General features: G+C 39.5%; 1 protein-coding gene across 4 annotated transcripts in view; it reads left to right on the top strand.

Annotated features, from left to right (window-relative positions):
• The window catches only part of LOC111161327 (BICD cargo adaptor 1), a 219,944-nt gene that overhangs the window by 152,709 nt on the left and 51,197 nt on the right, over window positions 1-16,038 (top strand). For all 4 annotated transcript variants that reach the window (XM_022524926.1, XM_022524924.1, XM_022524925.1 and 1 more), the window contains exon 3: window positions 7,913-8,065. In XM_022524926.1, coding sequence (XP_022380634.1) covers window positions 7,913-8,065 — 153 coding nt within the window. The remainder of the gene's footprint in view (window positions 1-7,912; window positions 8,066-16,038) is intronic.

The following is a 16,038-nucleotide window of genomic DNA, read 5'->3' as shown; positions in this document are numbered from 1 at the left end:
GCAAAGTCTCAAAGAACACTAGCAAATGAAGGTCTCTGAGAAGTCAAGAAGTGAAAGAAGGGGGGTGGAGGAAGAAAGAGGAAAGGAAAAGGAAAAGGAAAGAAAAGAAAGGAAAAGAAAAAAGTTTGAATGACTCCTAGTAACCCTATATAGAGCTAGCCTACTTTAGAATTCACTGTGGGAAATGCTGTCTTGAAATTATAATTCTCTCCTCTGTTACTCTTTCTCAGGTTGACAAATCTCCTTATATTTCCCTTTTCTTCCTCAGCATGTTTGTTGTAAGCTACATTTCAAACTTGCCTTAATTGTTTTTCCTATTTATTAGGTCTGGAATGCATTTGAAGATGCTGACTCTTTGGTGCTCTGGATATTATGTTTTCTTCATTGATAGCTCTCCTAAAGACTTGTGAAGTCCACATTACCGCCTGATAGAACAATAGTGTTTGTCTTATTGTGATTTTGGATTAAGATCTTTCTGTGTCTATCAGTAGTTGTGTTGTTCTGTCCCTCATTAATTGGTACCCATTCTTATAAGAGATAGCATCACAAGTCATATCAGTAATTACCTACAGTAATTGAGTTTATGAAATCTTTTCTTAGTGAAAATTTCTAGAGATGGAATAAAGTATAAATATACATGGAATGGGTATCACCAATAAGGCCTTTTCAACTCTAGAGAATTTTATATGGGACCTGCTTTATAGGTATGTTTTGGGTTTGTTTTTTTTTTTTCAACCTATGAACTTACAAGTATAAAATATGCTCATCCCTAAAAAAGGTTTCCCCCCATCATGCTACCACTAATCCTATCCAGGTTGGAAGTGTTAAGTTGAGCTCTAGGATACAAATACCATGACTGATATGCCCACCCGGATCCTGGAGCACTGTGGTGAACAGTTCCTCACAAAGCCCCTATTCTCATGGCTCTTACATCTAGTGGGGGAAGAGGAAATAGCCAATAAGCAAACAGGTAGTGATAAACACTTTTCAAACCATTAACACAGGGTAATGTGAGCATGACTGGGTGGCAACTTCAGATTGAATGACCAGGGAACGCTTCTTACAGAGATGGCATTTAGGTTGAGATCCTAATGAAGCGATAGCAATGTGAACAAGGAGAAGGGAATTGAAAATGCAAAACTCTAAAGCAGGACCCTGCTTGAGGTGGTTAAGAAACCAAAGGCCAAGGAAGGGAGTCTCATGGGTGAGTAAGAGAGAGATGATGAGCTCTTTAAGGGAGGCAGGGGTCAAGGCAAATGGGGTTCTGTTCACCCTGGTCAGGATTTGACAGTCATTAACATATTGGCACTATATTGAAAGCCGAAGACTTGGACAAGGTTTCCTTTGGGGAGTGAGTAGCCAAAAAGGGAGGGGCTCAGTATCGGTTTAGAATAGTCAACATTTAGAGGTTGAGCAGAGAAGGAAGGGGAGCAAGTCAGAAGGGACTGCAACAAAGCAACCGGTGAGATTAGTTTAGATGTACGGAAAGCCCACAGGAGAACGTGTTTCAAAAAGGAGTGAGTGGTAAATGCTGTTGAAGACATGGAGTTAAAGGAAAACACAGGTGCTGAATTCAGTGGCAACATGCAAATCATTGATGACTTTGACAAGATCAGGTTCAGTGTTCATAAGAATGGACTGAAGACAAACATCTGAGAATGCTCATGGGTATAGAAAAAGAAATACAGATAGAAAGGTCAAGGTTTGCTTGTTTTAAGGCAGGATTTATTATCTTTAAACTATGTAGAGTAGATTGGAAGAAATTAATAAAAATGAGAATGGGAATAGGAGCTACACCTTCGTTCTTCCCTTCCTTCTCCCCATACTACCACCACCAAGGAAATGTGAGGCAAGATTCTTAGGAGGGAAGGAGAAACTGATAAAAGGAAAAGAGAGAAGCAGGAAACTTAACTACATTGTGGACACAGAGTATGACCACTAGTGTTTAAAGCCTGTTTGAATTTGAGAGAGTCAGGACTTTTTTGGTTTTTTAGTTGATTCCTCCTACCAGACACCATTCGAATCTACAAAGCAATCCTCCAGAAGTGGTTCCCCTTACAGGAAAAGAAGGAGACAGGGAGAAGTAAATAAACTTCACCAAGGTTAGTAAGTGTTGGAGTTTAGCTTTGAGCATATTTAGCTTTGGGTATGCAAGGCAGAGTTGGGCTTTATGATCAAGAGAGAGGGATGCAAGGGAGTTAAATGTGTTTGTAAGACAGTGTGTGACAACAGTGGGATTGAAGCTGGATGAGGAGGGAAGTGAAGACCCAAGGTCATAGATAATGAGCAAATTGGTGGTCAAAGGTGGAAGAGTGGCTGGGTTAGGAGAACTGGAGATGATTTGGAAGACTAGGCAGTATGATTATCGGTGACAACATCACAGAGTGAGTGGTTGATGTGGGATAGAAGAGCAGATCACCCGAGCTAAGGCTGAGGAACTGAGGGGTCAGGACCTGTCCCATGGATATGTCATCCATGAGCCTCATCCTTCTCCTTTCCTTGCAAAAGAGAAACTCAGAGCCTTGCACTCGTGGCGTCCTCATATGAAGTGTGTGCTTATCCTAGGGCATGGGGAGTTTGGGCAGTGCAAGCATCAATATCAGCAGGCTCCCTTGGGTTAAAGTGTCACTCCTTTCCCTCTCTGTCCCACACCCCTAAACTACCCTAAGCCAGGCATTCTTGGCCCCAGGGCAGAGAATTCTTGGCTGGGGAGAGGCAAATAGAACAATGGTTCACTCCTCCTCACCAACAAGAGAAGTGTTCATTTTTGCCAAGTGAAGAAAAATAAAATAAGCAAATTGCCTGGCAGCGGCAATTCTCTGGGAGGGAAGTAAGAAATACCCCGACCACTCCCCTCTCCAGCGTCCTCCCCTTGGACCAGTGCAGCTGTCTTCCTTTACTCCACTCACAGATCAGAAGTTCCCACTTTGACTATCCAAATTAATGCTACTTAAAATTGTTTATAAGCCACATCACTAACCCTTGCATTCACTTTGTTGTAGATGTCTTTTCTTCTTACAGCTTGGTTTAGGCACTTTTATCCTTACTCTTTGTTTTTTTCTTCATTTCTTAAGTCAGTCATTCTAACTGCAATGTCCTTCAGCATTCCCTGTCTCCCTCACTGTGGGCTCTTGGAATGGCTGCTCAGCCCATTTTCTGGGGCGCTTTCTTCTTACAGCCCACCCTCCCTGCTCTCAGCAGGGTCACTTGCCAAAGCATAGATCTGATCACATGGCTGCTTTGTGTGAAAGACTTTGATGATTCTCCAAATTATTTTAACATTGAATTTCCTGCAAAATCGTCTCAAGTTACTTTGTTCCAACAACACCAAATGGCACTATTTTCTAAACCACAGCACAGTTAAGAACTTTAAAGATTTTATTTATTTATTTGACAGAGAGAGACACACAGAGAGAGAGGTAACACAAGCAGGGGGAGTGGGAGAGGGAGAAGCAGGTTTCCCGCTGAGCAGGGAGCCTAATGTGGGGTTCTATCCCAGGACCCTGGGATCATGACCTCAACCACCCAGGAACCCCCAGTTAAGAACTTTAAAGGTTCTAAGCACTAAAAACATCTTGTTTCTTTTCCTACCCCATAGATTAACATTAGTCTGTAATTAATTTAATTTTATTGAACGGAATAATGTGGAACTCAGACATAAGCTGAAAATAGGCTATTTTCTAGATTTTTTGAATTTCTCTTACTGTCTCTCTGTTAGTGCTCTTTGCTGATCCCCCAAGGAAATGCCCAATTTGACTATTGAGTATTTTAACACTGCCCTCAATACAAATATGACTCTGCTTTTGTTTCAGAAGTTTACTTCTGACTGGAAAGTCTGTCCTCCTTATCAATCATGTTAACTCCCCTTGTCCTTCAAGGTTCTGCTCAAATGTAACGTCCTTTGTAAAGCTTTTGCTGACTCATCCAGGAGTAACTGATCTCTCAGCCTTGTGGTATGAACCTCTAACAGCACTTGTCCTGTTGTGTTATGGTAAATTATCTGTGTGTCTGGCATCTCTGCTCTTGTCCCCATGTGACATCATCAAATCCTCACAATTACCACAAAATGTTAAGTATTAGGGTACTCATTTTACAGATAAGTAAACTAGAGGGTCTGTCGCCCATCTTGCACAAGCTATTATTAAGACCCAACGTGACAATAAATATAATTAATTTATAAAGGACTAAGCTATAGAACTGGGAGGCATTCCTTTTTATACATTACTTTTGTGTGGTAACAGATGTTTTTATTTCTTTCTTGCCAATAATAGAATTTATTATTTCCACATAAAGAAATCCTTTAAATAGCAATTAAAACTAAGAACGCCGCTAGTGCAAACAATGAGGATAGCCTGCCCCAAATGTCTCAGGTTCATCTGATCTTCCTGAGGAGCAGCTGGAGGCCAGGGCTCTGGAGGTGAAAAGCTAAAGCATTCCCTGGTTGTACCTATTTCTCCCCTTTCTCACCTGCTTTGTTTTTCTCACTCCCATTATTCTTCATGGGGGTTTTTAGTAGAGCTCAGCACCATCTTATCCCAGGAAGAAGTTGTCATAGATATATTTATGATGATGAGTGGCACAAAAAACAACAGGAGTAATCTTTAAAATTTTTTATGGAAGCAAAGAACATTGCCATAGAATGGAATCTTTGGCAGTTCAAAAAACAAGGACTTCTAGCAAAATTCATAAGACGGGTTTTCTTCCTTTGGTCCTTATGTCTGTTTCGTTGTTAGCTAGTCTTTCAACTTAACCAGTCTCTCAGCTACACTCTTGCTTTTCCTTAATTAGCATCAGTAGTTTTCCTTAGCTCTTTTATGACTTGTTAGTGATCCTCATTAGCTTTGCTGTGGCCTTAAATCTGTTTGACATTTACTGTCTCACTATATAAGATTTTATGGTTAATTCTCAATGTGTGCAAGCTAGGCTTCTGGTCATTACATTTTTTACAATGTATACATTCACATTTTATAGAATCTCTTGTATCTTAACATTTTTCTTTATAATTTTGTATCAATGGCTGGCATCCAGTTTGTCGGGTTTCTTCATATCTTTATGCAGGTAAATACAGAAAACTAAATAAATATATATCACTTAGTTAATGGTAAGTTTTTCAAGAAATAAAAAATTATTATATTAAGGTTTCATGTTTCTGCAAAATAAAAGAATTTAATGAAAGCTTGTAATTTGGCTTTATACCAAACTCTATTTTTCATTCTTTTCATTTATTGCACACATATGCTCAATGTATTATCTAAGGATTAGGGAATAAAGTAACATTTCTGCCTCCAAGTTGCTGGACTATGTAGTGAAGAAGAATTATAACAGGTCTAGTTATTTCACAGGTCTAGGTATGTTTTATTTCAAAGTGTGTAATTCTCCCTTTGTTCTTCACTCTAAAACAATACAAGACAAAAGCCATCATCCCAGCAATAATATTCTTCTTTAAATTTTGTGTTAACCATTTGTATTGCTGTAATTTGCCAGGTATTAGGGACACATTGAATAACAATACAAAAGGGCTCATTATGTTCAAATCAAACAGGAAATTTAATAAATGCAAAAAAGGTAGATAAATGGTTTCAAGTAATGGTTAGTGCTGTTCTTTTAACAGTGATTTTTTGACTATCTACCATATGATAAATGCTGATATATAAAGTAAGTCATGTAGGATGAAGGCCAGGGAGCTGTCTCATCCTAGATGTTCAGGGAAGGCCACTCTAAGAAGATGACTTTTGAGTTGAGATCTAAATGACAAGTAGAAGCAGAAGAGTTTTTTGACCTGGGTCCTAAGAGTCTATGGATAGAATTCAGGAAACCTGGCGGGATGTTTGGTTGGGAAAAATAATTCCATTTCTGTTTTTGCTAGACTGACTGAAATTTAACATTTTCTTCCATTGGAATGTATCCTATTTGAATACCTCAGCAGTATTAGCATCGCCTGTGACTTTGTGATCAGTATTTTCATACCACATCTCAGTTCTTGCAGGTATTTTGAAATACTGTCGTTGCTTTGAAATTATGGTATTTCTTAGATCTGCCACTAAATCTGATCAATACATTGTGTAAATCAAGAAGCACACATAATTATAGTATTGGTTATGTACTCCTACGTAATCAGCGAACACACGGAGCCTTCATACAATACCCCATGACTCTGTGGACCAGTTGTTTGGGTTGTACTCAGCTGGGCAGTTCTTATGGACTTGCCTGGGGTCACTCCCATGGCTGCTGTCACCGGTCACTCAACTGAGCCAAACAGCCCATCAAGCTTCACTCCCATAAGCTGCTGGTGCTGACTCTGGGCTGGGCCACGTGGCTCCAGCAGGCTGGCCTGGGTTCATCATTTCGTGGCAGTGTTCCAAGAGAGCAAGGGTGGCCAGGCCTCTTGAGGCCAAGGTTCAAGAGTCCTCCTCACTTCTACCGCCTTCTGTGGATCACAGCAAGTCAGAGGCCCACTCAGAGTCAGTTTGAGAGGAGACTCCACAGGGAAGTGTAATTAATTTAGGACCATTACTATGATAAACTACCTGATTACCATATCATAATTTTTTAAATATTGTATTAACTTAATTCTAATAGAATCGGTATCCTTTCCTTTGTAATCCTGTCTTTTGCACTACAAGTGAGGAAAATTTGGCTGGGCCAAAGAATTAAACTGAGATAAGACAGATAAACAAGAAGGCATACAAATGTATTTAATTGTTTTACGTGTACACAGGAGTCTTTAGCAGGAAAATAAGGACCCAAAGAAACCATTAGGCCCCAAAACTTTTATGCCTTTTTTACACAAAGAATGATGAATTGTGGGGATGTGACAAAATATGATAAATTAGGCTAGGGGCTGTAAGTTGTAGGACAGTGACTAGGAAATGTATGGAGAAACTAATGGAAGATCAGGGTTATTTTAATATGTTTGTTTGTACAAGTGCATTTTGGTGCCAACTCCCAGTGTCTGCTGCTAAGATAATTCTTCTCTTCTGGTACAGGGAGAGCACTTTTTTAGGGGCAATTTTGTGTCCTGCTTTTAGGTAGAAAGGAGGAGGGCAGAGAGCCCTTCCTGCATCTCCTATTTCCCAAGGGCCTGAAGCTCAAAATAACCAGTATGTCAAAGGGGCATATTTCGGGGTGACATGCTCTGAACCCTTTCACTTCCCTTTAAAATACTATCCTGACAAGATCCTCATCACCTTCAGCATGTTGTCAAAGAGAGCCATCATGCAAATGAGGTTAAGAACCCCTGATCTGGAGGCAGAGAGTTCTGGGAGGGGAAGTGCAAAGTGCAAAGCCTCAAGGCAGGAGTGAGCTGGCAAGTCCAGCGAGGTCAGGGAGCACAAGGAAAGCTACTGAGGCTGAAGCGAGTGACCAAGGGCTGAACAAAGGCAGGTCAGACCATGTGGTTTATTGGGGAACCTGTGGTTGGACACTCCCCCACACCCTCCGGACTATGGAAAGTTGGTACTATCTGCATACTAATCTATAATTTTCTTTTATATTTCATAATATGCTGTAGCTATATTTCTCTTTTAATACATAAACCTCCTCATTTTTTCTCATTCTTTTACATAATTTTATAATGCTCAATTCAATGGATGCGTGATTATTTCTTTGTTTCCCTGATAGCAAACATTTAGACTGTTTCCAATTCTTTGTGTAAATATACAGGATTTATTTCTCTCTTTTATTTACCTCTATGAAAATATACTTTAGAGTGATTTTTAGATGTAGAATTGCTGGGTCTCATGTATGTGCTTTAAAAAGTTTTGACAGATGTCACTACATTGCCATTCAAAAGAAGGTGGTCCTGACTTCCATTCTATGAGGTGTTTTATTATCTTTAACCACCAAGAGATCTGCACATTATTAACTCTAGAATAAGAAAGTTTTATATTGACTGTTTATTCTGTTGTTTCAGAACAATGAGATGGTGGAGCTACAGAGAATACGGATGAAGGATGAAATCCGAGAATACAAATTCCGAGAGGCCCGCCTCCTTCAGGACTACACTGAGCTGGAAGAAGAAAATATCACGTTGCAGAAACTCGTGTCCACATTAAAGCAGAACCAGGTAAGGTTCAAGAAATTTTTTGGCTACACTCCAGTTGGAGCCACATCTTCTGACCACTAAGGTTAAATCTTCTTTTTATTTCTCAGAAAGGAACGTGTCAAAATTCGCCTTAATCTTCCTACAATATGTATGTGCTGAATTTCCCACCCCTCCTATTTCAGCTGACATTTAAAAGGCAAACCTAGAAGGATGATTTACAAGAAAGTTTTATTGGATAAGACGCAGAATCTTAGTTGATCCTTTAGCTCTGTGTTAACGTATTTTAGGTGGAAGTGGAATGTATTATAATCCATTTAACCTGACAACTTCTCATTAAAAGGAATCCCTTCTCTCTGTCTGTCTTTCTCTCTCTCTTTCTGTAAATTGCTTTTAAATCATACTTGGAGAGGAATTATGAAATCAAATAAATAAGAATAAAATATAAGAGAAAGCTATTTCTGGTTTTTTTTTTTTTTTTCAGCAGTAATGTAACCAAAAACATTGCATGTCTACACTTAAATAATTTTTTTTGGTAGTGATGGTTTGGCAGCTTAATTGCTTTATTTTCCTGATTGGTTTGCATTGTGGTTTGTTACCGTAAGTAACAAAAGTATGTAAATTAGTAGGTAAGCTTAGAGGCCAGCCCAAATGTATGCTTCTACTTTGACTCCCTTCCAAAGCTCATATCTCTATACAAAACTATTTTGGGTTTTGACAGATACAAGGATTAAGAAGAGAAAGAGAGAATCCAGAAGGAAAAAAAAAATGCATGTATTGACACAATTGAAATTTGATTTCTGATCACTGCCACTTCCAACAGCTTTGGAGTGTTCGGGGAACAAGATGTCTGCCCGGGAGTACCATGGGTGGTTTTAGACCCTTAGAAAGGTTTACCAGGATGTCCCCTCTGGTTTTACCTCAGTCCTTCCCTTTTAAGCACCAACTCAGGGTGTTTGTGTACTGAGGCTTGACAGTATTGTAAACATCCCTGGTGTCAGCTTGGCTGGGGTCAATGAGCTCACGGTGAAGGAAATCATACTGAGAAGAATTTTTCAAGTATGCTCAGAACTTCTAAAGAAGGTTTTTGTTTTGTTTTGTTTTGTTTTGTTTTGTTTTTGGTTACCAGCAACCCTGGTTGCAGAGGATTTGAAGCAAATGTACTTGCAGTTCACATATTTTTTTTTTATTTTTTTTTTAAGATTATTTATTTATTTGACAGGCAGAAATCACAAGTAGGCAGAGAGGCAGGCAGAGAGAGAGGAGGAAGCAGGCTCCCCACTGAGCAGAGAGCCCGATGCGGGACTCGATCCCATGGCCCTGAGATCATGACCCGAGCCGAAGGCAGAGGCTCAACCCACTGAGCCACCCAGGCACCCCAGTTTACATATTTAAAGTGGTCATTATTCCCTATTCCTACAAATCCTCTCTGCTCTCTGCACAGACAGGAGGCTGTAGTCTCCCATCCCTGCATGTGGTAGACTAATTTACTCAGGAGGTTAATTTAGGCCAGTATTAGGTATTTTTGAAAGTCTGCCAAGGTATCCTGTGTGTATTCATTAACCCAGAGGCCGTTTCTGTGGGAATTTGTACTATTAGCCTGGCTCATTACTGTTTATGGTTTACCCATGCCCTTCCACCAGTCATTGAAATATGGAAATCAAAGGCTTACCTCAGAAGTTTGAAACAAAACAAAACAAACAAATGGGAAAATGTACGCATCACTTTAATTTTATTTTCTAGATGCAATATGGTAATTTTCCCAATTAAGTGTCTAATTAATTAACTTGAAATTATTTCCTCCACAGAGGGCCATTCTGGCTTATTTCCTGACAAATGGATGCCCTGTACAAGTCTCTCCCAGTGAAGAAAATGCTGGGTTTTGTTTTTTGGGTTTTTTCCCTACTATTGGCCTTTATTGACAGGAGTTAGAATCCATCATATACTCCATTTCTAATTAGTGAAGTGTTCAGTAAAATATTTTATGTACAAATGCCACAGTTTTTTTGTTTGTTTGTTTTTCAAAGAGATGACAATGCTCACTTTCAGTCCCAAAGCTGCTCTGAATGTTCTTTGTACTGAAGCTCCCTACACAAAATCTACTTCTGCCGTCTGGGTTGACATTTCTCTTGAGTAGCCAAGCTACTAACATTATAAAATGCTTAGCTATTTACTATTTGCTAACTGACTATTGTTTAAATAGCACTTCTTATTCCCTATATAGTTCCTATAGGTTAGTTTATTTATTTTCCATCCCCCTCAACTATAATATAACATCAAGAACAGAGCCTTCCTGGCCCATAGAAGGCATTAAATAAATATCTGTTGAAAAAATGAGTAAATTGGGGTTTTTTTTCTTGCTTATATTCACTTTTCAGCTTAGAAGGGAAACTAAAATCGAAGATTATTGTAATTAACCAAACCAAGTTTTATTTGTGATCCTAAGTATGAAATCCGTAAGAACATCAGAGAGTTGACCCTGAAAACTTTAGCCACATCCCTCTGTGTGCTGACTTGTTTCTGTGTACAAAATAAAATCAGGCCCAGCCTTACAAATACATTTTATACTTTGATACTTTTGAAAACCAAATTATCTGAAAGAAGTGTAGGAAGAAGCAGCAGCCTAAAGAGAGGTCGAGTTGACTGTCAATTCCCCATCAGAAAAACCCACTGATGAAGCAAAGCTATTTATTACATCTCTCCACAAAGAGACCCACCTTGACAGAGCCTCAGTAATTTCTCAAAATGGGAGGTTTAGAGAAAGGCTGTTCATAGGGTTTTAGGGTCTGGACTGGGTTTTGGATGGTGGAAAACTGGTTGGGATAGGTGGAGTTTATGACATAATGACTGTCTGTTGGGGGCACAACAAAGTGAAGGTCTTTTACTTGGGTCTTGCCTTGTTTTCATTGGGTCTCATCTTCTAGAAGAGTATTTCCCACAAGCAGCTAAGTGTTCTATGCCTAGTCTCAGTATTGGTTAATATAGGGTTAATAGGAAAATTTGTCTGGCCCCAGTGTTACCTACAGGAAATTATGTTAGCTTCCATTTCTAGAGATGTACTTGTGGGAGGTGGGGGAGAAATAATAAGTCCTATGTCCCCAGTATCTCACATACTGAACTAAAGCACTCAGTAGTTAAACATTGAAAACACTTGTTAAAATTAATAATTCAACCATACTGATATTATGAAGAACATTTCCTCCAGGGATATGTTTCTATATCAGGAAATAATATCATAAGAGACCTAGGGAACATATTCAATTCAGTTTGATTTCATTTAACCAGTGTTTCAAGAGTATATTTCTATGAGTCCATGTACTTTTTTTAAGGACAAAAGATATGGTCACTGTCTTAAAGAATGTATAGTCCCAGGAGGGAAGGCAGTTAATAGACTCATAGCCATCCATGTAATTGCATATTAAAAGCTATGTGTTACATGTAGCAATAGAGGTCTGGATTAAGATCTTGAGACTTCCTGGGACGCCTGGGTGGCTCAGTTGGTTAAGCAGCTGCCTTCGGCTCAGGTCATGATCCCAGCATCCTGGGATCGAGTCCCACATCGGGCTCCTTGCTCGTCAGGGAGCCTGCTTCTCCCTCTGCCTCTGCCTGCCATTCTGTCTGCCTGTGCTCACTCTCTCTCCCTCTCTCTCTCTGACAAATAAATAAATAAAATCTTTAAAAAAAAAAAAAAAAGATCTTGAGACTTCCTAAACTCTGCAATGATTATGATACTTACCCCCCCAACCCTCATGTAGTTAAACAGAAAAAAAAGTTACTAAACTATGAAGTTGCTAGAAGGAATTGCACCAAAGTACTGATTTTTGTAATGGTGACTACTTTGATGCTATCTTAAAAATGTCAGGCATTTTTTTTTTTTTTAATGGAGCCCAATTAGAGGCTTGAACTCATGACCCTGAGATCAAGACCTAAGCTGAGATCAAGAGTCAGACGCTTAACCGACTGAACCACCCGGGTGGCCCCAGATAGCAGTTTTTAAGTGTCTTCTCATTCCTGTTTCTTGGTGCCTCCACTTTTTGGGATCTCAAATTATCTGATTCAGCCTACAGTGATGGCATCAGAAAGGACTGATCTGTTTGCCTGAACAAGTCAATAAGGACTTTAGAGTTAGGATCATATTTTTGATACTGGTCTTGAAGGTTGAATAAGAGTTTTCCAGATGACAACCTTGGCTAAGGCAGAGAAACATGAAATAGCTGCACGAATATTAGGAGCCTGAACCACATAGGAATGAGTAGAGTGTGTGGAGTTGACCAGAGAGAAAGAGATCAGGTTTTATATGACGTCTACCATCAATTAAATATGGATTACAAAATTTAAAAATCTACGATGCAAACCAAATTAATGTCTTCAAGTCTAGCCCAGGAATCAGTAAACTTTTTCTATAAAGGCCAGATAGTAAATATGTTAGGTTTTGTAGGCCGAATATATCTCTTAACAGTGTCTCTTCCAACTACAACATTCTGCTCTTGTAGCATGAAAATAGCCAGAGACAAAATAGTGTGACTGTGTTCTAATAAAACTTTATTCACAAAAATTGGTTGGTAGTGGGCTAGATTTCATCCAGAAGACACAATAATATTAGACAATCCCTGACCTAAGCTATCAGTCTAACAAGGATTACAGAATAAAAGGTCTACAATGCAAACTAAAGAAGTGCCTGCAAATGTAAGCTATCAGATAATTTGGAAAGAGTCAGAGGATTGGGGACGCCTGGGTGGCTCAGTTGGTTAAGCGGCTGCCTTCGGCTCAGGTCATGATCCCAGCGTCTTGGGATCGAGTCCCACATCGGGCTCCTTGCTCGGCAGGGAGCCTGCTTCTCCCTCTGCCTCTGCCTACCACTCTGTCTGCCTGTGCTCATGCTCTCTCTCTCTCTCTCTCTCTCTCTCTCTAACAAATAAATAAATAAAATCTTTTTAAAAAAATTAAAAAAAAAAAAAGAGTCAGAGGATTGGTTGAAATAATAGGAAAGGGTAGCAAGCAGGTATCCTGAGTTGCCCAGGGAAAGGAAAAGAGAAGATCAGGAGGAAGATGACTTTACAGTGTATAAGCAGGCCTGGAAGGAACCATGACACAAGGACCCAGATTCTGTTATCCCAGACAATTTCTATGATTTGAGTCTTTTCTATCACGGATATGTGGAATTCCAGTGATCTTGTATAGCAGTGAGTACTGGTTGTCCATCAGTATCCATTGTTCCCTCTCCCAATGTGATTACCCTGTGTTTGTTTTTATGTTTGTTTTTATTTATTTGAGAAAGCAAGCAGGGAGAGGGGCAGAGGGAGAGAGAGAGAAAGAATCCATAAGCAGACTCCCTGCTGAGTGAAAATCCCAGGACCCTGAGATCATGACCTGAGCTGAAACCAAGAGTCAAGCACTCAACCATCTAAGCCACTCAGGTGCCCCTGTTACTCAGTTTTTAACTGAGCCTAAGGCTATGCGGGGGTAAAGACAACGTTCTTCACCTCCCTTGTAAGTAACTGTCATGTGATTAGTACTGGCCACTGGGATATGAGAAGTGATATGAACACCTTTTGAGACATGTCCTTAAAGAGAAAGGGTATTCCTCTTACTTTGACCCACTGCTTGAAACATGATCAAGGTTACAAGCTGCCTTAGATCATATGGACCAGAGTAGGAGGTAGTGTAATAGGATAGAAGATGCCCGGGGCGCCTGGGTGGCTCAGTGGGTTAAGCCTCTGCCTTCAGCTCAGGTCATGATCTCAGGGTCCTGGGATCGAGCCCCACATCAGGCTCCCTGCTCAGCAGGGAGCCTGCTTCCCCCTCTCTCTCTGCCTGCCTCTCTGCCTACTTGTGAGCTCTGTCTGTCAAATAAATAAATAAAATCTTAAAAAAGAAGAAGAAGAAGAAGAAGAAGATGATGATGATGCCTGGTTCCTGGATGACCTCATGGAACAGAGAATCCTACTGGCCCTTGACTGTCTATCTCCATAGTGTTACATGAGAGAAAGCCAAACGCCTGTTTAGACTCAGTCATTCTTATATAGGTCTCTGTTACATCAGCCAAACCTACATCTGACTTAAACCTATGTCAAAACTGTTATCCTAACCTTTGCAAGACAAGCCTTTGCACTGAGATTATGTGAAGAAGGGTAGGGTGGGGTGTGGAATAGAAACAAATGAAAATGGCAATGGTCTATGATCCCTATTCTTTCATTTTTAAAAATATTTCTGGGGGTGCTTGGGTGGCTCAGTCAGTTAAACATCTGCCTTTGGCTCAGGTCATGATCCCAGGAATCCTCTGGCTTCCTGCCCCATGAGGAGTCTGCTTCTGCCCCTTCTCTATCTCTCTCTCAAATAAATAAATAAAATCTAAAAATAAAAAAATAATAAATATTTCTTAAAATACAAGTTTAATAATATAAACAGTAAAATAAATATACAACTAAGCACAAAGTTTATACTAGTATCTAATATCATAATGACTTTATGATAATACCTTTTCTAGTTTATTTTTTCATTCACAACAGCAAATGCTTGTTGAAGAGCGGAATTCTCTTAAAACACAATGATGGACTATTGAAGCACTGAGGGACACGTAGGTGCATGACAAATATTTCCTCCTTCTGAGGAGACCACAGTATAGTTGTGGAGATAAAATATTTATTAAAAAGTGGAATGTCATTAGTGCCATGGAAAAGGCCTCAAGGAAGGTCTGTCAGTTTAGAATATAGATCTCTTTCCTCTGTGGGCTTTCATGACCAAGAGAGTGTTTACACAGGCTATTTGGCTCTTAATTCAAAGGACTATCACATTGATAACAATATATATGTATTTTTTTGTTATCAGATAATCAGTACCGCTATTCCAGATTCTATCCGTAAGCACATAAAATTTTTCTTTGTTTCATTTTACTTGCAAACATATTTTGTTGAGATTAAATTCTTAGTGTGATCTTTTAGCTAATCTATCTCTGAATATAAAAATTTCCTTATCATTAATAATTAAATAAGACAAAGTAATAGTGATGGTAAAATATTTTCTTGGTTTTATTCTGATAAACTTTTTTTTTTATAAGATTTTATTTATTTATTTGACAGAGAGCACAGCTAGAGAGGCAGGCAGAGGGAGAGAGAGAAGCAGGCTCTCTGCTGATCAGGGTGCCCGATTCGGGGCTCAATCTCAGGACCCTGGGATCATGACACGAGCCAAAAGCAGTACCTTAACCAACTGAGCCACCCAAGCACCCCTGATAAACTTATTTTTAAAAAATTCCTGGGGGTGCCTGGGTGGTTTAGTCAGTTAAGTGTCTGCCTTTAGCTCAGGTCATGATCTCAGGTCTTGGGATCCGGCCCCTGGTAGGGCTTCTTGTTCATCGTGGAGCCTGCTTCTCCCTCTCCCTCGACCCTTCTCACTGGCTCTGTCTCTCTTTCAAATAAATAAATAAATAAAATCTTAAAAAAAAAAAAAGGGGGGTGCCTGGGTGGCTCAGTCAGTTGGAGCCTCTGCCTTCAGCTCGGGTCATAATCCCGGGGTCCTGGGATCGAGCCCCTCGTTGGGCTCTCTGCTTAGTGGGGAGCCTGCTCCCCCTCCCCCCCCCTTCCTCTAGGCCTACTTGTGATCTCTGTCAAATAAATAAAATCTTTTAAAAAAGAAAATTCCTGGTTTTTTTTTTAAGCAAACAGTGCCCCTTTTTGGCCATTGGTCCCCACAAAAAGAAATCCTAAAACAGACATCATTTTTATCTCTAAGAATTGAATTTATGTATATAAATTATATATAACTTAAAGTATTTATAAATTTTATAATATATACTATATATATAAATTTTATATATTATAAATTATGCATAATTTCCAAAGAAACCATCCTATGTTACCTGAAGAGTATATATACTGTGTGTTTTGGGTTTTTTTTAAGATTTTATTTATTCATTTGACAGACAGAGATCACAAGTAGGCAGAGAGACAGGCAGAGAGAGAGGAAGGGAAGCAGGCTCCCTGCTGAGCAGAGAGCCC

The sequence above is a fragment of the Enhydra lutris genome, unplaced genomic scaffold (genome assembly GCF_002288905.1).
Source record: "Enhydra lutris kenyoni isolate GAN:26980312 unplaced genomic scaffold, ASM228890v2 scaffoldscaffold84, whole genome shotgun sequence".
Classification (NCBI taxonomy): Eukaryota; Metazoa; Chordata; class Mammalia; order Carnivora; family Mustelidae; genus Enhydra; species Enhydra lutris.
This window is presented reverse-complemented; position numbering and strand designations above follow the sequence as displayed.